Source organism: Lepisosteus platostomus, chromosome 13 (assembly GCF_059453375.1).
Source record: "Lepisosteus platostomus isolate fLepPlt1 chromosome 13, fLepPlt1.hap1, whole genome shotgun sequence".
Classification (NCBI taxonomy): domain Eukaryota; kingdom Metazoa; phylum Chordata; class Actinopteri; order Semionotiformes; family Lepisosteidae; genus Lepisosteus; species Lepisosteus platostomus.
This window is the reverse complement of record NC_142623.1, coordinates 849633-874782: the sequence shown is the minus strand read 5'-3', so window position 1 is coordinate 874782 and position 25150 is coordinate 849633. Positions and strand designations below refer to the sequence as shown.

The 25150-nt window shown below is 51.2% G+C and overlaps 1 protein-coding gene and 1 long non-coding RNA gene across 2 annotated transcripts; one reads left to right on the top strand and one right to left on the bottom strand.

The window, feature by feature from the left end:
* Positions 1–1354: 1354 nt before the first annotated feature.
* On the bottom strand, positions 1355–24155 carry col9a2 (procollagen, type IX, alpha 2). Its single transcript, XM_088602451.1, has 32 exons — positions 24015–24155; positions 21958–22032; positions 19213–19248; positions 18915–18977; positions 18355–18408; positions 18101–18136; positions 17424–17447; positions 16746–16799; positions 16022–16075; positions 15421–15468; positions 14847–14903; positions 14596–14649; positions 12783–12836; positions 12608–12661; positions 11100–11153; positions 10958–11011; positions 10132–10185; positions 9988–10041; positions 9260–9313; positions 8995–9039; positions 8744–8797; positions 8072–8125; positions 7925–7978; positions 6869–6940; positions 5218–5253; positions 4665–4709; positions 4540–4572; positions 3966–4112; positions 3642–3696; positions 2934–3122; positions 2579–2656; positions 1355–2320 (listed from the first exon to the last, which is right to left on the bottom strand). Exons 1-32 carry the CDS (start codon positions 24084–24086, stop codon positions 2115–2117), a joined length of 2073 nt encoding a protein of 690 aa, XP_088458577.1. The 5' UTR covers positions 24087–24155; the 3' UTR covers positions 1355–2114.
* LOC148649576 (uncharacterized) lies at positions 16766–24563 on the top strand. Its single transcript, XR_015925869.1, has 2 exons — positions 16766–16890; positions 23963–24563. It is a non-coding gene; the product is annotated as an uncharacterized LOC148649576 (long non-coding RNA).
* The last annotated feature ends 587 nt before the right edge of the window (positions 24564–25150 follow it).

Here is a 25150-nt window from a genome sequence, read left to right as displayed (position 1 = left end):
AGGTGTGTCCTGCAGTGTGGAGTCTTCCTCAGGTGTGTCCATCATTGAGGAGTCTTCCTCAGGTGTGTCCTGCAGTGTGGAGTCTTCCTCAGGTGTGTCCATCATTGAGGAGTCTTCCTCAGGTGTGTCCTGCAGTGTGGAGTCTTCCTCAGGTGTGTCCATCATTGAGGGGTCTTCCTCAGGTGTGTCCTGCAGTGTGGAGTCTTCCTCAGTTGCGGTCCTCATTGTGGAGTCTTCCTCAGGTGTGTCCATCATTGAGGAGTCTTCCTCAGGTGTGTCCTGCAGTGTGGAGTCTTCCTCAGGTGTGTCCATCATTGAGGAGTCTTCCTCAGTTGCGGTCTTCATTGTGGAGTCTTCCTCAGGTGTGTCCATCATTGTGGAGTCTTCCTCAGGTGGGTCCTGCAGTGTGGAGTCTTCCTCAGTTGCGGTCCTCATTGTGGTCTCCATACAGGTGAAGAGGCTTGACAGCAACATGATTTGGTTCTACACGGAGATGTAGAAGCACAATCGTCTCGCTCCTTCGCTGCTGGCACACAGACTACACTGACCCCTCGCAGGCTCAGTGGCCGATGAGTTGCTGGTTTGAGTTTGATCATGATTTGTCTCCCAGTCTGAAATGAACATTCAAGTTTTTGTGTTCTGTTCTTCCTCTGATGTTCTGAGACATCTGTACGTCTTTCGTTAAAGTATTTTCCAGTTGATTTAAAACCCTTTGTTGCAGGGACAGTTTCCTATAAAGCAACTCAGGGCAGGTCAGATGTGTTGTGGCTGATGAGACCAGCAGTAACTGTGAGCTCAGGTTGAGAGAAAACCAGTCCAACACACCTCTCTGAATCTAAACGCTGATGAGGTCTGTTTGTTCAAAGCGATTCCTTACAAACTTTCGGTTCAGGTCAACATACTGTACCCATCTAGTCAGTTTTTTTTAAATCCTGTTTTCATTCAGTAGGTGCTGCATCTGTCTGCCGGTTGTTCTGGGTCATTTGCTTACAGGAAAAGAAAAAAAAACAAATACAACCTCCTGCAATTTGACTTTAGAGACAGAACCTCGGGCCAGTCTGAGAAGAGCCTGCGCCGATTGTCAAGCCACTGCACACACTAACCAATCCCAGCAAACTCACCCTCTCTCTGTCCGCTAACCTCTACAGAGCCCATGTGGCTCTGCAATAATTCGCCAACAATCCCTTGGGGAGCAGCAGGAGCTGTGGCTGTGGTTTCCCGTTGTGAAACCCTGCTGAGAGCTGTCAGTAATGACCTCCAACGCGCTCCGAGCACCACGACAGGAAGAGGTGTGGAAGCAAGTCCTTCTGGAACAGAAGCCTCTTCTCTAATTCGCACAGGATACAGCAGAACATTGACTTTTACAAAACGTTCCTCTTTATTGATGGGTCGTGCTGAAACAATGAAAAACCTAAGTCTTTACAGTGGAACACATCATCATACACAATAAATAAATTCTGTTAATGAAGCTAATCAGTTTTTTTTTTGTTTCTTTTTATTCTTTCAATCACACATGTACCTGTGCACTGCAGATTCAGCTTTAGACAATGACTCGGCATTCCTCACAAGCTTCATTTTAAAATTTGTTAAATTTGAGCATCCTGTGAGATTTTGTTAAGAAAAAGCATGCTGATTAAGTTCATTAACACTGGGTTCTTGTTTATTTTTTTTTTGCATTGAAAACCCCATATTAATATAAAATTAACACATTTACAAAGATTTACAGCACTGAGTTGTGGCAACGCTGACTGGACAGAGAGGTGATGTTGTCAAGTGGCCTGAAGAAGCAGAAAGGTGATTTTTTTTGTAATCAGACGACAATTCAAAAGGGGCCTTGCATCGTACACACAGCGCTGAGAAGTCAGGACAGAGAGGAAGACAGGAGTGTGAGGTCATGAACACTGAAATCTGACAGAAGTCTTCAGATTTCCTTCTCTAGGTTTTTATTTAATTGGTTAATTTCCGCCGATGTTGAATACACTCCCAGAGGGCGCTGGGCAGGGCGGGTGTCTGTGTCTCTGTCACTGGGAGGTGGTCTCCTGAGCTCCCTCAGGCCGTGGGGGGGGTCTCTCCAGTTGTTTCCTGTGGCGGGAGGGGCAGTGGGGGCGCCACGCTCACTGGGACGGGCCCTTGACCGCGCCGGCCTCCGACAGCCGCGCGGACGTGTACGCGGAGGCCGCCAGGCACGCCGCCGCCTCGCAGAAGCCCGGGAGACCCTGCGGCCCCGGGGGGCCGGGGCGTCCCCCCTCCCCCAGCGTGCCCTGGGGGCCCGGCTCACCCGCTTTCCCGTCCCGGCCGAAGCCGTCGATCCCGGGGGGGCCTGCACGGGAGGAGAGGAGAGCGTGAGGGAACCCCGAAGCAAGGAGTCCCCCCACGGACACGGTCACACTGACCGCAGCCCGGAGTGACCACACAACAGGCCGAGGGACGGCGAGCCCCCGCCTTCTGAAAGTTACTTCAGGACAGCGAGTCTCAACACCCCGACCCTCAGAACCACTGGGCCGAACACGAAGTATGTTCTAACCAGAGCCATCGGACTGGTTAAGCTCACGCTCGCGGGCTGCGGCTCGGCTCTCACCTGGGATTCCTGGCGGCCCAGGCGGGCCTGGGTGGGGCCGGCCGGGATCCCCTCGCTCGCCTTTCAGACCCTTCTTGCCTGTCAGGGGGAGAGAAAGAGGGGGTGAGGGAGGGGTAGCCACCCGCGGAGGCTGCTGCAGGCCACAGCTCGTAAGCGTCCGATCGCGGGATCTGAGCGAGACTTCTTCCTGCCGCTGGCGGGCAGGGGCACTGTGGGACACAGGCCTGGGGCCTGCCTTTCGAACGTGCAGCGGGGCCTGTCTTACATCCTGTGGCCCCGAGCGCTGCTGGGAAACTGGAGTCGCAGCGGGCAGCCCTGGGGGAGCCTCAGGGCAGTTCTTGGGCGCTTGCCCTACCTTTGTACCCCGTGTTGCCAATCTGCCCAGGGGCGCCGATGATGCCAGGGATTCCTCTGGGCCCTGTGTGTCCGTGGGGTCCTTGTGGCCCCGGTGCTCCAGGGGGTCCTGGGGGTCCTGGGGGGCCCATGACTCCTGCCCCACCCAGAGCGGCTCTCTTCGCGCTCACCGCCACTGCTGCCAGCCGCTCTGTGAACACACAGGCAGTCGGGGTCAGTCGGGGCCAGCCAGCCAGGTGGCCTGAGTCACCCATCACCTGTAACTTCAAATACGCTCAACTACTTTCAGACAAGTGGGGGGCACACTATTAATCAGTCCAGTTAAGTAATTATAGCCCCAAAGGAGTGGAGTTGGCAGACCTACGCTCAATTAGATGTTTCTAACATTTCCAGAGCAAAAATGATGCAGGTCACTGGCCTTTCAGAAACTCTAAGATGCTAGCTGAGGCCTGGGGGCGTGATCCAGACCCCCCAGGTCTCAGGGTGGTGCTGGGGGAGAGCTGGGGATGGTCCGCCTCTCTCAGCTCCAGGGCAGAGACCTGTGAGTGGCCAGGAGTCACCAAGAGACACACTGCTGCTCCAGCCAGCCGGCACGGACTCTCCCGACACGTCGGAGAAACTTCTCAATCATACCATTCCCCCCGGAGCAGGGGCAGGACTATTCCGGAACACGGGAAAGAGCGAAGGATTTATTTGTTGTCGTTCTCACCTTGCAGCATCTTGAGCACCACTTCAATGATGTGCTGGTCAGAGGCATCTCTGCCCTGGTGGGGGGGGAGAGGAGAGACAGGGCTGGTCAGTGTCTGTGCCCAGCGCAGGGGAGACCACCAGTGCGCAGGCGTGCAGAAGAGGGCAGAGCTGCTGGTGCAGTACGTTCTCTTCTCAAGCCTCGCTGCCCATCTCCTTTTACAGAAGGCACTTGCTAGGGAGAAGTTCCCTTTGCAGAGCTCCTACATTCTCACTACAGAAACACACTCCTGCTCAAGAGGCGCTGGTTTTAATGGGGCACCCCGCGGAGTCGTGTGGCACTCACAGCCGCGCCGGGTCGGCCAGGCATTCCCGGCACCCCTCTCTCGCCGTGGAGCCCCCTGGGGCCGGACAGTCCTTGGGGGCCCTGCTCACCCGGCTTGCCGGGGTCACCCGTCGGCCCGTTGTTCCCGGGATCTCCCCGGACGCCTTGCTGTGGGAAGAGAGAGGAAGGCAGGAGTCAGCGAACTTCCACTCCGGCCCGTTTTCACAGTGAGTCTGCGAGCTCACACTGCCTGCCGCCGCGAGAGAGAGGCCAAGGAGATTCGCAGGCCCGACTCCCCAGAGCGCTCCCGGGACCAGGAGCCCTCAGCCCCGTCCCTCAAGCACAGCGTCCGGAGAGGGTCAGCACGACCGGAGCCGGAACGTGACCACTGGGGCTTTTCAAATGGAGCTTCTCGCCAATAAGAGGTCTCGTCTGCTGGAAAGCAAGTCAAGTGCAGTTCAGGCGATTCGACACGTGTGGGTCCCTCAGCGCAGGACGAACTGGGGTCTTGCCTTGCTGGACAGACAGTGGTGTTGTCTAAGGTCAGGGGTCACTGATTCCCTGCTCCAAGAGGAAGGAAAGGGGATGTACTCACCTGGCCTTTAGGTCCTGGCTCTCCAGACAGCCCCTGTGGGCAGAGAAGACAGGTTTGTTAACGACAGTGATCCCCGAGGTGAAAGAGGACAGGGCCAGAAGTTGTCTGTGAAAAAATCGTCTTACCTTCTCCCCCTTCTCTCCGGCCAGACCCTCCACACCAGGGTCCCCCTGTAAGAGAGACGCCCACAGTCAGACGGGCACAGAGCAGAGCTGCACTGGAAGGCAAAAACTGGGGTCCACTGCAGTGACTAGGACTGGAACTGTGTGTTTTTAAAAGAATTCTTTCTGTAGCCAGACTGCTGTTGTCTGAGTCTGACAATCACAATCGCAGGACAGTGTGGATACTGGTGTGACTGGTGTGAGTCTGACAATCACAACCGCAGGACAGTGTGGATACTGGTGTGACTGGTGTGAGTCTGACAATCACAATCGCAGGACAGTGTGGATACTGGTGTGAGTCTGACAATCAAAATCGCAGGACAGTGTGGATACTGGTGTGACTGGTGTGAGTCTGACAATCACAATCGCAGGACAGTGTGGATACTGGTGTGGCTGGTGTGGAGTCTGACAATCACAATCGCAGGACAGTGTGGATACTGGTGTGACTGGTGATGACTTTATACTGCTGTGAATCTGCTTCACTGCAGGGAGCTGGAAAAAGTCCCATTATACTTACAAGATCTCCCTTGGGACCCACTTTTCCTTGGAATCCCTGCAAAAAAACAACAAACAGATTCCGAAAGTGTTTCCACCAGTCTGTTTCCTTCATTCTCAAAAACAACTGCACGCCACAGAGCAATCAGTTTCTATTTAATAATCATCCTAACAACTTTACACAGTGTGTAACAGTGAGACACACTGGATGCTGCAAGAAAACCATCTGAAATACAAGCAAGTTAGAAAAGAAATATTCACACTATTTACAAACCATAGATACGTCACTGATTTGAAAAGGTGTTATTCCTCTACATGACACTGATCTTAAGTGTAGCAAGATCATGTTTAAACCAGCCTAAAAATACATCTGTATAAGAACCTCCCACTTTAGTGAAACCTCTGGAGAGCTATAGGATATCACTAGAATAGGCTCCGGGGATATTTATATCGCAGGCACAGTATAAGGTGCTTGTTATCAAAGGAAAAAGACAGGCATTCTGTCTGACTCCTGCAGAATGTGTCAATCCCAAGGGAGAGCTTTCAGGAGTGTGGCTGTTCTTGTGCAGGCAACAGATGTACAGCAGGTCTGAATGCTAGGAGAGTGTCGCCATCGTGTGGCTGCAGCTTGCTATTACATTCGTCACACTGCGCGCTCGTTCGCTGTTAGTCTTAGATGCAAATGTGAGCTCACGAGCCAGAGAACAGATGGGCACTTGGAAAAGAAAGAAACTAGTAGGAGGACTGGAAAATATTCATATCACTCTTGGATCTGGAATAGGAAACACTTTCTGAAGTTCCCCTAATTTTGTTCTTGGTTTGTGGCAATATACGGCTATATGATTTTGCTTAGTGGGGAGGACAGTGTTACCGACCATATTGAGCTCTTATATTCAGTTTTTGAATGATATAATACCGAAGGGGTCAGTAATTTTAATGCTAAACTCACAAGCCACACTTCAGAAATAAATGCACATGTATTTCTCCACGCATGTTCTCCAGTCCATACTGTAACCAAAACATAACTGTAGTCCAGAGAGGCAACACTTCAGTGCCCTGAACAGTCTGGCAGGGAGGAGTGGGGTTTGAGTGACCCCTGGTGGAGAGGAGTGGCAGTATACTTCGTTATTCCCAGCTCTGAAAATCTTGAAAACCCCCAATAAAAGCTGATTCCCTGTCGGAACATACTACACTGTGGAGAGTGAAGCAGGAGTTATTGAGGCGTTCACATGAGGCAGAGGTGAGGGGTCTGGACCTGTAACTGGAACAGTGTGGATTCAGCTCCCAGGTGTTCCCCTGAGCGGAGCCCTGCAGCTCACCTGTTCAAGCAAAATACCCAGCTGGATAAACAGATGCAAATATAAGTTCCTTTGGATAGACGTGTCAGCTGAATAAATGAGAAATAGTTTAATAACTGAAGACTCAGGTCCAATAAGCACCTGATGACATCAGGCCCTGGAGACTCGGCTGCCAGCCTCCCCCCTGCGGTGCCAGGTCTGGGGTGGGTGTGGAGCTCCAGTCCTGCTGACGCCCAGCTCCAGGGCCGCTGTCTGGACTTTTCACTCAAACCCTCCAGCCCCGTTCCTAACTTCACTACAACACTCATCAGCGGACACAGCAGGCTGCTCCCCAGCCCACTTACTCCCCCTTTGACTCCAGGACACGTCACCCACCTTGTCTCCCTTCACTCCAGGAATTCCCTGCGGTCCAGGAACTCCCACCGGCCCGCGCTCGCCCTTTATTCCCTGAGGAGAAAGAGAAAGTTCATTGACCTTTCAACCATCAACAGCATGGTCTGGAGAGTTTGCTCCGGACCCCCACCACCCTCTGTGTAAGGCCGCGCCTGCAGTCCGGTTCGTGTTTCTCTGTTCATGTACTCTCATTGCCCCCTCAAGCAACCTTCCTGAGACTCTGCTCCTGCAGTCCAGTCAAAGTGTCCACTCCCATCCCTGTCCTGTCCTCGTCCCGGATCAGGCTCCGCTCTCGATCATCAGAGAGGCCGCGCCGAGTCTGCAGGCAGGAGAAATCCTTCTTTCCAGCACCGAGCTGCCGCAGGACCTCTCCCTTCCCTCTCCGCACTGGTGCCCCTCACAGCTGGAAGACGTCCGGAACGTGCCGCCCCAGCTGGGCGTTTCCGGATCTGTGGAATTCCATCACCGGCTTCCTCTCGGCGAGAGAGCTGGACTTGAAGTTCTTGGGTTTCTCTCTTGGACACGCCGGCAGCGCTCCGGACCTCGCAGCAGACTTCCCCTCGACAGACACTGCGGCTGGGGGCTCCATCACACAAGCACCCAGGCCAGCGCTCCCCCCAGAGAGAAACACGGGGGTCTGCAGGAGCTGGAGCTAACCAGTCACGCGCAAGGTGACCAGCTCACACACGGTGACTGCCCACTGTCGTTCCCAGCTCTGTTTATTTTGCTCTGTGGGCCTCAAGGTTCACAGTCAGCCCGGCTTCTCTCTGGCATTCGAGCCTCAGACAGCTTCACGGTTTCTTTTGAGACTTGAATTTGAAATTCATATTCAGTAAAAAAAAAAAAAACAATTTGACTACAGCCACAATCAAGTCTGTGCAACTACCAAAGTAATTAGCATAGTGTAATTATGTCCCATTGTAGAGATGTTGCATATATTTGTAACAGTGCTCGTCTACTGTACTGCTCTGTCAGGGAGTACAAGTGAGTCTGGTTTAACAGCACAGCAGGAATTCCACTCATAGTGGAAATACTCACAGCCACTCCAGGGAGTCCTGGTGGTCCAACTGGGCCCCTCTGACCTCTGTCCCCCTGTAGGAGAAGCAGGCAGAGGGTCAGGCAGTCAGTCAGATAGGCAGGCAGCGGTCCCAGATTCCCGGGATACTTCGGAACTGTGTTTCTTACCTTCAGACCAGGGACTCCTGGCATCCCAGCTTCTCCTGGGGGTCCTGGCTCTCCCTGGGGGAGAGGGAGAACAGAACCAGTCAGATGGGTTTGGATCATTGGATCAGCACAAAGACACTTACCAGCCCAGGACACAGAACAGCCCCCCGGCACGTGCAAAGAGTCTCTCACTTTCTAAAACTGTATCGACAATAAAAACTGTAAAACCTCTACATCTCCTTTCACGCTCAATGTTTAAAAATATTCCCCAAAAGGAATCATTATAAAAAGGCCGAGGCATTCAAGTTAAATTGACAGCAAATGCATCAGAAGGTCTACTGCACATCAGCATTATTACAAAGACATTTATATTATTATTATAGAACATTCCTGCACTATGACTCCATAGCTGCAGTAGTGTTAACACATGTCTTCATTATAACAGTGTTACAAGCAAATGATTTCAACACAGGACATCCTGTGATCAACATGATCGCAGTTCACAGATGCTAAACTCTGTTGGGCTATTTCTCATCTCAAACCATTGTCTGTCCCTGTAATACAGGAACAGTAATGACACCTGAGAGCTGTTCTATCGAAACGTCACTGTGCCTTATGCCTTAGCTATACTCTTGCGACAGTGCAGTGTGGCTGAGGGCTGAATCAAGGATGACGGTGCTTTCACACACAGACCTGGGGTCCACTGGGTCCTGCCGAGCCGAGCAGCCCCCGGGGCCCGGTATCGCCCTGCAGAGAGAGACCAGAGAGCAGCTTCATCACAGCGGGCAGTGTCCTCGTTGCCACAGCTGCCCTTGCAGGTTGGGTTCAGTACAAACTGACCAGCTGCGGCGCATTCAGATGGCAGCAAGTGCAGCTGTGTGTATAAAACTGAGAATACTGCCATGAACTGTGACATGTACTGTACAGGTGAAACTCGCACATACCTTTGATCCGGCTCCACCCTTGGTACCAGGGCTCCCAGGCAAACCCTAGAGAGACCAGCACAAGAGTCAGACAGGACGACCCTGGCGGGGTGAGGTGGGGGCCCCCACTGACTCCCCACACCCACACCGCTTCCCAGACCACAGGTGGCAGGAGTCACACATGCACACACAGCTCTGGAGCACGGGACGGAGAAAGCCAGAAGAGGCTGAAATCAGAAGGTCACATACCAGCGCAACGGTACACATGTGACTTAGAGGTACTCACTGGCGTCCCCTGGTGGCCTGGAGGTCCAGGCATCCCCGGCTGCCCAGGAGCGCCCTATAGAAACAAGAGGGATGGTGGAGAGGTCAGTGGCTGTATCTGCAGGAAAACTCACTTAAAAACAGATGATAAAGACACCATCAGCAGGAGCACCTAGCCTTTCCTCACACTCTTCCTCTCCAGCTGCTGCCACCGGTGACCACGGCGACTGAATCAGCCACCCACAGACACCCAGCCCCTCTCGGACAGCATCTGTCAACATCTGTCTGGCCTGGAGCTGCCCGGTCGATTTGAGCTATGCCTGATGCATTGTTAGAACTGGTCGATACACATGGTCTGCCAAGACGTGTGGTTTAATAATTTATAAATACAAAGAGACTGATTGCCAGTAGCCTGAACTCTGCACGATGGTGCTTGTTAAATCAGCGAAGTTATGTTTCCCCCTGGCCCTTGTGTTATGTTGAATAGCCATGGAAACAGGATCAAGCTCAATGACAACAGCAGTACGCTAGCAGTAACATTGCTATTGTGGGCACGTCAGCACTCCCTCAGCCCCCCAGTAAAACAAACCCTAACTCACTAAGCGCAGCGTTTCCGACGTGATGCCCGACCCCTCGGTCCTGGCGTCACACAGACGACACTGGACACAAGCTGGGATCAGAAAGGGCGGCCTGAAGGCCTGTGCACGAGCTCCGCTCAGTTTGGATACGGGAATAAATCCCAGCCCTTACCTTCATGCCAGGAATGCCAGGGGTACCGTCCTTCCCGTCGATGCCAGGAAGACCCTGAAACACCACACAGGGGACTAAGAACATGCAAACCTTCTGCACATCGTCAGAAAGACAGTTCAGCGCGCCAGAGACTCGTTCACTCACGTTCTCCCCTTTAGGTCCCACGCCGCCCTGTGGGCCCTGGATGCCACGCCCCCCCTAGAACAGAGAAAGCCCAAGGGCATGATGGGTAAGAAAGGGAGGAAACCCAAGGGCATGATGGGTAAGGACAGGTTCGCCAGTCTAAAGAGGCAGACAGCTGAACCCCACATCAGCAACGTTCCCAATACTTGCCCCCCCCGGTCAAGAAACTCAGGAGTTTTATTATTGGAGCTCTTGTGACCAGTCGCAATGGTATTACTATACTGTCTATCAGTTTATTGGTAATGTTTTGCAGTAATGTGCATGTTTTGTTAGGAATTGCAGGCTGTAAGTGAGAATCCTCCAATCAGTATTATTTGTTATCAGAATATCGTATGCAAACAAAGGTCCCTATTTTTTTCAGTCGGTGTAAGTTAAGATTTTATAGCAAAGGAACAAGAAAAGGTTTGTTCTGTGCTGAAAAGAGAAGGAAACAACGTTTCGGCTGTGGAGTCTTCTTCGGTGTCGAAACGTCGTGTTTCCTTTCTTCTCTTTTCAGCAGGAATAAACCTTTACTTGTTCCTTTGCAGCTTACGCATGCTGACGCAGCTGCCCACCCAAAAGAATGTATTGCTATTGTATCTGCGGGATGTTTCAGGAAGTTTCATGAGCTATTGTATGTACTGGCCACTAGAGGGCAGCGAGAGGAATCGTGGCTGCTGTGTGATCTCCAGCCAGTGTTGTATTCTAAAGATCACTGGAGTCCTTGTGCCCACCATGTCAGATCCATGAAGCCTACAATGCTGTATATTGGGCCCGGAGGGGCTCCGAGACGAAACGGGGGACTCACCACATCTCCTTTCTCCCCGGCGTTGCCAGGGGGGCCCTGGGGTCCCTCCTCGCCCTGCAGGAGCAAGACAGACAGGACGCTCAGAGACGGAAGACGGAAGATGGAAGGACAGGGAAGTGGAGAGGTGGAGACTGGTACTTACAGGGGGTCCCGGGTGCCCGACAGGTCCTGGCATGCCTTTGTATCCACGAGGACCCTGGCAAAGCCAAGAGATTGTGTCTGTGAGACCTGTCTGCATCCAGCTCTAATCCCAGCACAGCCACTCGGCACACTGGACCCTGACTGTCCACAGCCACGCACTGGACCCTGACTGTCCACAGCCACGCCGCGCACTGGACTGTGACTGGGGGGGACAGCAGCACGCTGGACTGTGACTGGGGGGGACAGCAGCACGCTGGACTGTGACTGGGGGGTTTGCCTCTCCATCCCTTCAGTCTGCATTGCTGGGCTCAGATGACATTTACAAAGTGTTTCCCACATATGGCATGATCATGGATAGCATGCCTGTTTCCTGAAGGCTGTCACCATCCACTGAAGCCCTGAAATCAGTGCATTAACTTAATTGAAATTAATGAATTCATCAAATAAATGAAATTACTTTTATGTGCTGAGAACTCTTGCATCTTAACTTTCCCTTCAGTTTTAGATTTCAGAGGCAATGATAGCAGATTTGCCTTGGTGAATATCAGCTGGTGGAGACTAAGAACATTTCCCTCTTGCTTGATCATTTAGAAACTAAAGTAACAGAGATGAAGCCTTCAAGTTTTATCACATCTCTTCTGCTATAGGGGAACGGTACCTGCTGCTATAGGGGAAGTGTAGAACCTAAGAGGAGACTGTACCCTCTGCTATAGGGGAAGTGTAGAACCTGCTATAAGGAGACTGTACCCTCTGCTATAGGGGAAGTGTAGAACCTGCTATGAGGAGACTGTACCCTCTGCTATAGGGGAAGTATAGAACCTGCTATGAGGAGACTGTACCCTCTGCTATAGGGGAAGTGTAGAACCTGCTATGAGGAGACTGTACCCTCTGCTATAGGGGAAGTGTAGAACCTGCTATAAGGAGACTGTACCCTCTGCTATAGGGGAAATGTAGAACCTGCTATGAGGAGACTGTACCCTCTGCTATAGGGGAAGTGTAGAACCTGCTATAAGGAGACTGTACCCTCTGCTATAGGGGAAGTGTAGAACCTGCTATAAGGAGATGTACCCTCTGCTATAGGGGAACTGTAGACCCTGCTATGAGGAGACTGTACCCTCTGCTATAGGGGAAGTGTAGAACCTGCTATAAGGAGACTGTACCCTCTGCAATAGGGGAACTGTAGACCCTGCTATGAGGAGACTGTACCCTCTGCTATAGGGGAAGTGTAGACCCTGCTGTGAGGGAACTGAACCCTCTGCTATAGGGGAAGTGTAGAACCTGCTATAAGGAGACTGTACCCTCTGCCATAGGGGAACTGTAGACCCTGCTGTGAGGAGACTGTACCCTCTGCTATAGGGGAACTGTAGACCCTGCTGTGAGGAGATTGTACCCTGCTATAGGGGAAGTGTAGACCCTGCTGTGAGGGAACTGAACCCTCTGCTATAGGATGGGTCCTACAGACGGCTGAGCTGTGCTCTCCGTGTTTCACTGAGTGTCAGGGATACTTACCGCTTCTCCTTTGGGACCAACCATCCCTGGGTAGCCTCTCACCCCCCGCGGGCCCTTTCGAAATCCAGAGAGCGAGAGTCAGAAGACTGACTTACACGTCAAGACATTGCAAAAGAAATCATTGCAGCACTGAGAAATACAGGAGAGACAAGTGGAGCAGAAATAAATACGTTACTGGAGGGCCTGGGATTCCCTGCTCCCCCGAGATTCCAGCTTCTCCCCTGGAACCCTGCGAGGGACAGAGGGACAGAGGGACAGGAGTCAGGAGACACGCAAGGAGGCTGGCGCCCTGTTGACACCACGGGTGGCCCTACCAGAGAAAGACCTCCCCCACAGGACAGTTGGAGTGGCGCAGTGCACAAGTGTGTTTCTCTGTGTCCAGTAGCATCCCTCTCGTAGTGACAGCCCTCCCACTGTCCGTTCCTAGTGTGGGAGTCTCATGCCTGCGTGATGCTCTATTGCAGACACAGAACCTGTTTCCTATAGCTCAGTGGCAACACCAGCAGTGTCCACTTCCTGCTGATGCACATACCGTACCTGTACACTGGCTCTGCAGAGCACCTGTCTTGAACACAGAGAAATATCCACGCCAACGTTCATTCTGGGGACTAAGACGCTGGGTTTTCAAACAAGCTCAGTTTAACTCTGTGACTGAATCAGTGCACTGAAACCGATGAGCTCTCATGCTGTTATGTGATCATGGGTTTTGGAGATTGTCTGGGCTGTGTAATGTCTTATCAGTGTGTAGCAACACTGCCCTTATACCAGATGAAGACCAAGACCAACACGACCCCACTAAGGAGGCAGGTCTTTACACAGAGGGTCATGGGATAGTGGACCAAGCTGAAGCAGAGGGTCTGTTGTCCTTCAGGAAATAGACAGATGTGATCCTTGGATTGACAACCTAATAGGAACCAAACAAGTTTCATGGACTGAATGGGCACATCTCTCTTGTAACCTGTACTGTGCTTTCATGACATCTTCATCATCGCAACAGAGCTGCTCAGGAGCTTCAGGTACAGCGGAGAGCTGGACCAACTCTCTTTAGCGTGACCATCAGTGTAGCTTCGTGGTTCACCTTTCCAAAGGATGGCTGTTGTTTCAGGAAACTGCACAGGACTTCTACAAAGGAACCTTATCCTTCTGATTTAGTGCAGACTAATTCGAATGCAGTCGCTGTTAGAAACTCCTAAGGACCATTATGCATAGTGCCTTCCTATCGAATCACACCTATTGCTTTGGCCTGTTCTTATTAAGTCTAATTATCTTGGACAGAGTAGCTGACTGTTCCCTGTCATGCTGCAGCCCTGCCTCATCGGGGTGAAATTATTCCACTATAGCCAAGGCTGACAAATCACACACTAATTAGTGCCAGTTACCCACAGGAGGGGACTAATTAACTATAATCCATTCACGTCAACATGCCATGTCCAGTAATGAGCAGACAGACACCAACGTGGACCGTGTACAGCTGGCTGTGCGTTGCCAAGGCAGCTCAATGTCCAGAATTCTTCGCAATGAATCACCTTCCCTGGCCTGTATTTCCTTGCTGAGCTTCACTATCTCTGCTGGCTGTGTGTTATCACAGCAAGGATGAGGATTAGTGTCTGGTGTTGTTTCTGATAAGATTCTGTTTGCAAAGATGAGCAAAAGGTGCTCCCTGAGGCGTAAACTGGGTGTGAACAGGTTGCACAGTGCACCTCTGTCTCCAGCCGCCTTCCACTTCCTGCAGTGCTCTGTTGTTGCCATGGTCATGGTGGCCATGCACTATGGGTACCCAGAACCCCACGTGGCTCTCAGGGTAGCAGGTACCTGCTGTGCAAGAGGTGACTGTTCTTCGGCTGGAGTAGCAGCCGAGTGGTTGAGTGGGGGGAGGGAGGGCTGCACAGGCTAATGTACTGTAAGGGCAGTTCGTGTGATGCGCACAGCTGCCTGCCGGCCAGCAGGGGGCGGCAGACTTGCAGAGGCAGGGTTATTCCCTCACGTACCGTCTTGCCCATGCTTCCTGGCTCACCGAGGACGCCGGGCCGCCCCTTGTGCCCCTGTGTGGAGGAGGAGCAAGACAGTCAGAAACCATTCACTCGTGTTGAGAGCAGACTGGTGACCGTGGAGCGCTCATCAAGCCAGACAGAAACAGAAACATAATTCTCGAAGAAAAGACCACAGGCCCACTGTTTTTTTTCCTTTTCTTGTTTTCTAAATTATAAAAGAGAAAAAAGCAACAAAAAGGCAAACCCACCTTCACCCCCTGGAGTCCCTGAGGGCCCTTTGCTCCTGCAGGACAGTTGGTTGGACACTATGAAAAGGAGAAAGACTTTATTAAATGAATCGAAACTGATTCTGAGAAACTCTGCCGGCCTCCCACTTTGTTTTCGTGGGGTGGGAGTTCTGACACCCTTCTTCCTTGGGCAGGAAGACAGAGCCGATGAGCGGTGAAGGGCCTGGAGAGCTCGCTGTTCGCCTTGGTCTCCGTGCTCAGCGGCTGCAGCTGTCAGGCTGGGGCTCGGCTCAGGCGACTTCAGCCTGGCTTTTTCCAGAATCCTGCGCAGCTTGACGTGTCGGCTGGGGCTCAGGGGTCGGTTACAGAATTTTCCGATTATTACATTATTTGATACGCAATTAAATTATCCAGCAGAGCATTGCGCCAAAGAGCTGTGTTGACCTGAAATGAATATAGTTGAGGTTTGTGTTACCCCTGACAAGTGGTAACAGTACAGCCTCCCCAGGGCACTGTTAACACCCCCAGGCCCAAGGGGGAAAAGCCTGCAGCCCAGAGAACCAGCAGAGGGCTGGCCCAGACAGGGGTGTCTCACCTGGAAGTCAGCACTGCCCTCTTCTCCAGTGAATTTTCCCGGAGGTCCCTGTGCAGAAGGAGAGGAGAGGAGCAATGACATAGATGTGACTCACTGAGACGTCCAGGGCTCGCTGATGTCCTGGATTCAACTCTTATGTGTGCAAAGGAAAGATTTCAGTGTCAGCTGCTCCCTGAGGAAGCCCTGATTCAATAGTTTGCTGTTTACTAGCTGTGCTGTTAGGACCCTTGGTGCTACAGTTAACCCTGTGTTGTCATCTGAAGCCCATGTTGGGAGCAACACAAGGGTGTCATCTTTCACCCTGTGAGTCTGTGAGTATTGACATACAGAACTTGCCTGGGTTGATTTTCTGTGTGAGTTTTACTTTTATATGTCCACTACTGTACAGCACTTTGATCTTTGCAAAACTTATATTATTATTATTATTATTATTATTAGTGCTCTTCTAGATTATACTCCATGCACAGCCTGTACCAGTCAAGGATGGTGCTCAAAGCTTTGACAAAGGGACAGCGCCCCTACACCCTTTGACCTTTAACATGGGGGCACCATGAGGTGGGTCTCAGCCCACCGTCACTGGACTGTGAATTTATTAACTTACTGGTTTTCCTGGGGGACCAGGCAGCCCTGGTGCTCCAGCTGGTCCCAGCAGACCCTGTAAGAAAGCAGGAGATGGCCATCAACTCTCTGTCCAGGAGCCCCTGTCACTGGCCGTAACCCCAGACCTGTCACTGACCGGGCCAGTGGTCAGTGGTGTAAAAGCACCACAGCACTCTGCCTGATTAGCTTTAGTCCAGGACTCGCTTACTGAAATGATCAGTTCTGATCTGAAATGTATGCTGATAAGGGTCTAAGAATCTTCTGTTTTGAGTTTAAGGGTTGTTGCACAGTGCACAGTAGTTGCACTGTTAATGAAGAATGACACAGGATAAATGTGAAAACGGCCACATTAGTGAACATTAGCAATGGATGCTCTAGGGTTAATGGGAATTAGGGTCTGTGAGATCACTTGAAGGAGTTTAGAACTTCAGCTGGAACGCAGACTTGCTACCTTGTCCTACTCGTTCACAAGCACTTTGCACAGATCGTGCCTGTTGCTCGTCCTGGACTTTAAGAGAGTAAGGAGTGTTCATTCACTGAGCAATTCGAGGACCTGCCAGACTAGGTCAGGGAGTCTCCTGTACCACGGGCCCGGACTGGCTGGCTTTGCCTATTGCACTTGTGGTAATAAAATAAAAATCTTATCTTGTCATAGCACTGGATAAACTACTGTACATTTAAAGTAGCACAGAACATCTCACAGGCAGGGGGCGCTCTCCTCTCACCTTGATTCCTTGCAGGCCGATTTCGCCGGGCAGTCCGATTGGACCAGCAGGCCCCTGGAGGAAGAAGAAGACAGAGACGAGCCCTGATGTACCGCCCTCGAATACAGCCTCTGTCCCCCTCATTGCGAAGAGCAGGACATCGCAGGTGAATAAGCACAGTAGTGTCTAACTGGTGTCAAGGGGCTCATTCTGAGGACTCTCTTCTCTATGACAGTCTGCACCCACAGCTGTAGCCGCCCCTGAGCTACAGATGTCAGGGGCTCCAGGGTCTGCACGCAGACAGGTGTACTCTTACCTGTATCCTGACTCACACCCATTCCCCCTGAACACCTGCCCGAGTGTGAAGAGCACCTCCTCACCTGCACCTCTCCTCTGGAGGAAAGCCCCAGTGTTATTGCTGTCTCTGGCCAGCAGTAACTGGCCCTGCTGCACTGGTACAGCACTGTACATCTCCTTGAAGGTTCGTTATTCAACTAATACTTTAATAGACAGCTGCAGGGTTCTGGCATTGAGCCCACAGAGTTCTCATGGAAGGCACAAGCCAGATTAATCAGAATTAACCAGCAGGCCCGACCCAGGCTAGGAGAAATTCAGGGGTGTCTTGGAACCATGTGACCCTGTAGCCCTTGGGGGTGTCCGGTGTGATTCTGGGTGTCCGGGAAGGTTCTCAGTACTCACAGGCAGGCCGGGCAGTCCGGGTCCCTGTGGAGAGGCCCGGGAGAAGCCCAGTTTACAGACAGGCTTGCACTGAACCGCACTTCAGACACACATGCGCATTGAACATTTACAACACAGTGAATTTAAACAATGAGGTATTTAAAGAAGGGAATCCAGACACCTGTTTTCAGGCATGATCACACTGCTCTGGGAAGAAATGTGAACTCTTTGGCTGTCTTATTTTTGAGCAGAGCTTTTTAATTTCTTCATAACCGCTTATCTTTCAGAGTGGCATTTCCCAGCGCTTTCAGACACAAATAAATAAGGCGGCACTGTGAAGCAGTGATCGCAACTATGCACTTGTAACTGAAAGGTTGCAGGCTCAAATCCCACTTGCTGTTGAACCCTTGAGCAAATTACTGTACTCAGATCGCTTCAGTAAGACACTTAGTGGTATAAATGGTATACAAATGTAAGTTGCTTTAAATAAAAGCATCAGCAAATCAATTAATGAGAAGAAACTATAGGTACCCCTTGGTACCCATTTAACTGGATCACAGTCGGGTGGTCAGTAATACATCGCCTTGTAGAGGGCCAGTACCCACATTGGGTTCATTTCTGTTTCCCTTAGTGGGCGACCTGAGTTTATTCTAGGCCCTGCGGGTCCATCTGCTCGCTGTTCATTAACTCATACTTACAGTGGGTCCTGGTTTCCCAATGGGTCCTGGTTGTCCCTGTGATCACCGTGGGAGAAAAGGAGAAATGAGTCACAGGTTTCCAGCAGCTGCTATAGCATCTGATAAACAGAGAGCACAGGTCCAGCCTGCTCCTGCTGCAGGCTCGCACACACCAGCCAGCCCTCATCTTGGCTAATTGAGGACACAATGAGGCCATCTGAATAACGAAGCGCAGAGTGGTGAAGATGGGGACTGCAGTCCTGGGGTGTCCGTACCTTAGGTCCAGGGTTTCCCGCGGGGCCTCTGTCTCCTTTGGCTCCAATCAGGCCCTATAAAGAGCAGTCCCACACAGAGAGTGGTCAGAAACACGGGTCAGAGAGAGCGGTCAGAGAGAGTGGTCAGACACAGCCTGGTCACTGGATCGGCCTGTCCGCATTTCTCATGTCAAGGTCTCAGCTGGATTTGACTACTGCTTTCTTGTCCAAGCAGAACTTCCATCGGTTTCCTCCGCAGTGTCCCAGACCTTCAGCTTCTGCCCCCCCCCTCCGTCTCTGTCCTTCTCTTGCCCTTACTCATCTTCCCAGTGGTATAAGAGACCACGCAGGGTCTGGAGAAACTCGGGTCACAAGCCAGCGCCACAGAACAATGACAGACAGATCAGCACACAAATCCCTCCAGAATGTTACTTCAAAGTCTAATTGGCTCTAAAACTCTGAAACTAGTGTCAGTCCACCTTGAGTTCTTCTACGATTATCACCAGCTGATAACTGGTCAAAATCCACAGCACCCTACATGACTGATGCCCCTCCCGTTCCCCCCAGCACCCCAGACTCACATCAATGCCAGGCTCCCCCGGGGGTCCATCAGGGCCCGGCTCGCCCGGCTCCCCCTTGGCACCCTGAAAGCAACACAGAACATCAGGGAGAGGTGAAGAGATCACCCACTGCATGTGCACGTCTGGAGGGGCGCATGGGCGGACAGCACCTGACTTCCCAGACATTTGCAATGAACAGACTTTGCCATCCTAATGCTGGGGAGAAGGAAGAGGCCCGTAGCGCCCTCCTCAGGAGAGAGAGAGAGCTGCCGGCCCGTGTGTGGTCTGGATGTCCAGGCGGAGCTGTGACTATACTCACTGCGGGGCCGGTCGGGCCAGGAGGTCCTTTGTCACCCTGCAAGACAGGAGAGGAGCGGGATCAGTGAGTGTCCGGTCAGCCTGAGCACGGTCAGTGAGGGCCCGGTCAGCGAGGGGTGTTAACAGTGGCTGCAGGGAGGATCATCAGCAGCAAGGTGAGTTTGCAGGGCTGGTGGGACAGTGTACATCAGAGCCCTGCAGGCTGTTCCAGTGGTGTGGTGTGTATCAGTACGAGACGCTAACCCATTCTTATTTACAATCAGAACATTGATCCCCAGATGAGATTGATTTAGTTTGAGACTTCCTTACGGTTTTTAGATTACTACAGAAGAGTGAGCTGACCCGCCTGTGTGCACAGTATGGGTGAGTAGACACTGAAGGACAGAGGGCAAGCTGAAGAACTGGCTCACAAGGCTTTTTCACCCCGTGATCTTGCTGGGCCTGGCGGTGTTTCAACAGTTTAAAAGAGCTCAACACCTGTGACAGATGTACCTTAACCTCCATCATCTATAGAGAGTGCCTATCATCAGCGAGGGCAGAAAGACCATCAACAGGCAGGAATGAAAATACTAATTGTGTGTGTTTACAGCAGTCTGTCCCTAGATCTTCCTAGTGCCATCTCTCTTCAGGGTCACTATTTCACACGCAAATAACTGCGGCTGAAAGGATGCGGTTTTTTGACAGCCGCAGACAATCAAGGGTGAGGGAAATGAAGTTTGGATGGTGGCTCAGTTTAGGGTTGTCACTGACACAGGGGAGGAGCCCAGTGGTCTGGGTCAGAGCTGGTTCACACCTTTCAGACTCCAGACTCGTGTACAGTTTTATGAAGTCCAGCGCAGGCAGCGTGCCCTCTGTGGGGAGGTGGTTAAAGTTGTGAGGTTGATGATACTGTAACCTCCTGAGGTTAGCGTGGGAATGTTTTTTTCTGATAGAAAGAATCCAGACGAACAGCTGGTGTCACTCTCTCTGTCGGCGCCACGCCCCTAGAGGCCACGCCCCCCATCTGAAGGTCACATGTCTCCCGGGGCCACGCCCCTTTCCAGGTCACTCCTCTTTGACTGTCACCCCTCTTTCAGGCCACACAGCTTTGTTGCCAGAATTCCACCCATCCCCACCATAAAGCCGGGGTCTGGAGCAGGGGTCCCCAGTCCTGACCTGAAGGCCAGCTCTGCTCTTTGATGACTTTGCTAATTAACAGTTTGCCGGACCAGCTCCTCGGGACCAGGTCTGGAAACACAGGGGCTGTTCACACACCTGGTCTTCCAAGTTCACTGTTGTTTCTGCTGGTTTGAAGTTGTTAATATCACAGCCTATTTCCCGATTGACCAGTGCCTAGCAGTAGACCAGACACTGATATGGCTGTCTCTATTCTCTTTAATTGCATCTCTGACATAAAAACATGGATGACTCCAAATTTCCTTCATCTAAACTGTGACAAGACTGAAGTCATGCTTACTGGCACCCCCCACCATCAACTCCATAGAGCCAGTGCTGTAGCCTTCTCTGTGGATGGTTCTGTACTTGAGCTTCAGTCTAAATTGAAAAACTTGGGGGTGATATTTGATTCAGACTTGACATTCCACCCACATGTGCAACATATTGTCAAAACATCATTCTTTCACCTCAGAAATATCACCAGACTGCGTCCAATGATATAGCTAACTGTGGCTGAAAAGTTGATCAACACATTTGTCTTCTCTCAGATTGACTACTAAAACACTCTACTCACTGGGGCATCTAAATCTACATTGAACAAACTCCAGTATGTCCAAAATTCGGCAGCCAGAATCCTGACCAGTTCCAGAGCAAGTGATCACATCACTCCTATCCTGGAGCCCTTGCACTGGCTTCCTGTCAAGTTTCATGTCGACTTGGCTTGGCACCTCAGTTACCGTCTGTGCTACTAACGCCCTACTCCCCACCTCGCAACCTTCGCTCTTCTAATTCTAGTCTCCTGTCTCCCAAGCCCGTCTACATTGTATGGAAACTTCTCCTGCTGAACCCTAAAGCTCTGGAACTCTATCCCTAAGGATACCAGGGAGTCACCTTCCCTAAACTCCTTCAAATCCAGACTCAAAACCTTCTTCTTCAGAAGAGCCTTTACTGAACTGTTCTGTTCTTTACCCCTCTGCTCCTCTGTATTCACTGCCCCCTCTACTGTCTCCTCTCATTGTGCATGTGTTGTGTATTCTTTTATCTTTGAGAAGCCACCTTTATAGGAGCTATATAAAATAAAGTTTTTTTATTGTTGTTGTTGTTGTTGTTGTTGTTGTTGTTTAAAAGCAGTATTGAAGCATGACTTCTGACCTCATCAGAGAGGCTTTGAAGTTCTATCTAACAAATTAGTTAAGAATTGTAGGCAGTAATTAGCATATCTGCGAAACAGTTTTGTGGTTGATGCAGGAAAACGCGATTGCAAAGCTGATCTGAAAACACCCATTGCGCCATTATTCCATCTACGAAGGCATTATTTATAAAAGAAAGAAAAGATACGATTCTGATGCCTAGTTACACACACTGTCGTGCCGGGACCAGATCAGTAACCCGCCGCACATGCGAGGATGTTAAAAGGCGTCCCGTCTCCCGAAGCTCACTGAGCTCTTTGTGTGCGGCAACAGTTCAGGGCAGCGCCCCCTCTGCTGGCGGCACCGCGGTACTGCGGCTCAGAGGTTTCGCTCAGGAAGCCCGGCCGGACAATGGCCGTCTTTGTCCGGCTCTGAGAGGCAGCCTGCCTGTGTTTACTCACGTCAATGCCATCGGATCCGGGGGTTCCTGAGGGGCCTGGGGGGCCGGGTGGACCCTGTTCACCTGGCGGACCCCTCTGAAATAAAGCACGGAGCAGAATCTCGGGTTAGAATAACGGTAATATAGCGAAAGTTATTCAGAAACCTGGTCTTACTTTAGCTATGGCAAGTCTACTACTTTTCACAGTCTACAACATTTACAACAAAGCATTTTTAAGTAATGATTAAATCACTTTATTTAATGTCCAATGAAGAGATTTAGACGTTGCCCCTCCTGTAAGTGTTGTGAAGGTATATCTTCTGCAGGAGCAGGAAAGTCTGTGTGGAGTGGAGAGCCGATTCTCGTTCGAGCTAAGTGAAGAGTATCTGTGATTTTATGCGATATCAGTGATCACACATGTTCCCTGATCGATGTGAAAATCACAGGGAAACATTTTAACTTTGCACTGGAATCACAGGGAGATTGAGAATAAGCACCTGCCAGGTTCTAAAGCATTCTCTTGTTGTGCGGGGTGTGTGACACTGGATTGCCAAGAAACCAAGCCGATAGATATGATGTTTAAATTCAGTTGCTGTGTCAGCAGAGAAGCAGATTTAATCCCACACCCAGTGTGACTCCAGAGATCTTGGAGCACATAGCTTTCTGCTTGATTAGCACCTTGGACAGACTGGTTTAAAACTGAGAAACTCTAGCCGGTCATTAAGACTAAATCCCTGCCAAAGCAGGGCGCTGATAACTCATTATTTCAATCTCAGTGCAAGGCCTGTGATGGCTCCACAGAGCCACTGGCAGCTCCAGATTCACAGCTGGGCGGCCTGAGCCCGGAGCGCCCCTCATTGCTGCAGAGCCCGGGCGCTTGTCCTCTGCTCACCGCATACGCACACGTCAAGGACGAACACAACCAGCAAACCCAAACCGCTCGAGGTCCACAGCCGCATGTCTGGGTGTCTACACACAGAGCGCTGCGTTGTGTCCACAGGACTAGTCATAACCACCTTGTCAAAAATCCCTATTAAATTCAATCCTGAAAAAAAAATCAAGCGTGGACCTGTGGCAACCCCAGCCCACAGCCGAGCGGGAGTCAGAGGTGCTCCTCGTAAACGTCCCCCACCGCAAGGACAGTGTCCATTTGTCTGGACCCCAGAACATGCTCCCACAGAGATAATACCCCCGACAACGTAAATGACCATTTTTCTGAACCGTGGGGAGCCATCTTTTGAAAGTGGGTCTATTGTCACCCTGGTGTGCAGTTTGCTTTGAGCGGAATAGTAAATAACAGCAGGCTGAGAGTCAACGGAAGACTCCCATGAAGACTGGAGCACAAACGTGTGTCTGTGTGTGAGACTAGAGCCCAGGGACAGTCTGCCCCTGCCTGCCCGTCCCTCTGTCTCTGCAGCCCACGCTCTCGCCTGCTGCTGCCCCTGTCAGGAGCGAAGAGCGCTGGACTCAGCAGCCATCGACACACAGACTCCCCTGTGTGTGTGCAGAGCTGCTCTCCGGCTCCAGACACTGAATAAGAGCTTTGTGCTCAGCGTCCCTGGGCCGCTCACTTTAAACCTGATCCCTGAATGTCTCTTTCTCTTCAGCTCCTTGGGCTGCCTGCTCACGGTTTTGTGGCTTTTCCAGGTATTTCATTTGTGTGCACTCAAGGAATCTCCCCTCCATGCATTTTCATGTGATGTGCTCTCTGCCACCGCAGTCAGAATATTTCCAGAGCTGGACAGTGTGATACGTGACAGTTTTACACTTCCAGCAGTACCAGTAGCCCTGCACTCGTTACCCGACAAAGAGCAAGTTATTAACCACTGGCAGGACTCCTTTCACTCTGGAGGCACAAATAACCGATTTCAGTAAATGTAAAGAGCAGCACTGCACCCCCAGCGATGCCCAGACTGGTCACTCTGCAGGACCCCATGGTCACCGCAGTGGACGGTCAGTGAGAGGTGTTTCCAGGGCTATTGGAAACAACACCACTCCCCATGTTTGGTTTATTTCTGATTATTCAGAGCATTCCCATCCGGACAAGGTAGACGGAAAAGAAAAGACGGAGAGACTCACCACCTGCGCCAGGGTCAGGAAGACCGCCTGCAGCAGGACGAGGGTCTGGAGGGTCCCGAAGTGTCCAGCCATGGTGAGGACTCCTGGATTCGCAAGCACCTGGCTTCAGAGCAGGACAGTACTCCAGAACAGGCTCTTCACACAAAATGGAAACGGTGAACCCAGCCCAACAGGCAGCCCCTGAGAACACAGGGAGCACACAGACCCCAGTACTGAGCTCCTGGCAGACCTGAGGAGCACTCTCTAGCACAGGAGGCGGGCTCCGGGCCTGTCCTGGGGTCTCCGAGGGAGCGGACTGGACACGGCCGCTGTCAGTCACCGCCCCTCTCTGATTCCCAGCTGGACACTGGAGGACCCGCCCCGAATGTTCTGCATTTTTCCCCAGTGCCTTTTTATACCTGCAGGACTTACAGGCAGAGCTGCGGCGTGAGAGGTACAGTAATTGGACACATGCTTCGTTTTGGTGAAAAGCAAACTGCAAGAACTTTAAAATCATCCGATATCTACGCGTTGGGTGAAAATCATCAATAAATACCAGAGACAAATATTGACAGCTGTTTTCTGGAATTTAACTTGCTGCTCTGTTACAGCAAAGACCTTCTTTGAAAAAAGTGCAGAAACTTGTACAAGACTTCCAAAGCAAGTCTTTTACACTAATCATTTTTGAAAAAGTGACTTCCTATTTAAAAACAAAAACAGTAACATAGAGCAAAAACAGCTAAAATCTAATCATTTCCCTACCTCTGGTGTGTTAAGAGGGCTGGGATTAAGTGAAACAGTCACGTTCGCTTGTAGCAGTAGTAAAATTTACTTAATGTCTGTATATCACAGGACTTTTATTCTTATTAAAAGTCTGTGTAACACTTTCACTTACTTTTAACACTTCAAGATGCTCTAGACTCTCTAGGCTCAGGTCTGGATCTCTACTTGACATGTAAGAGAGTGCGGATCACTGGATTACAAATAGTGTCTGATTCACTGGATATAAACCCACATTAGATGAGCCTGCAGGGATACTGTGCTGTTAGAGTATGCATAAGGCCCTGTGGCAGAGAACTGTGTCCAAATACCTCAAAGACATTGTAGACCATGCGGGCTATCTGTTACACGAGCCCTCAGAGGAGGGGTTTTATCAA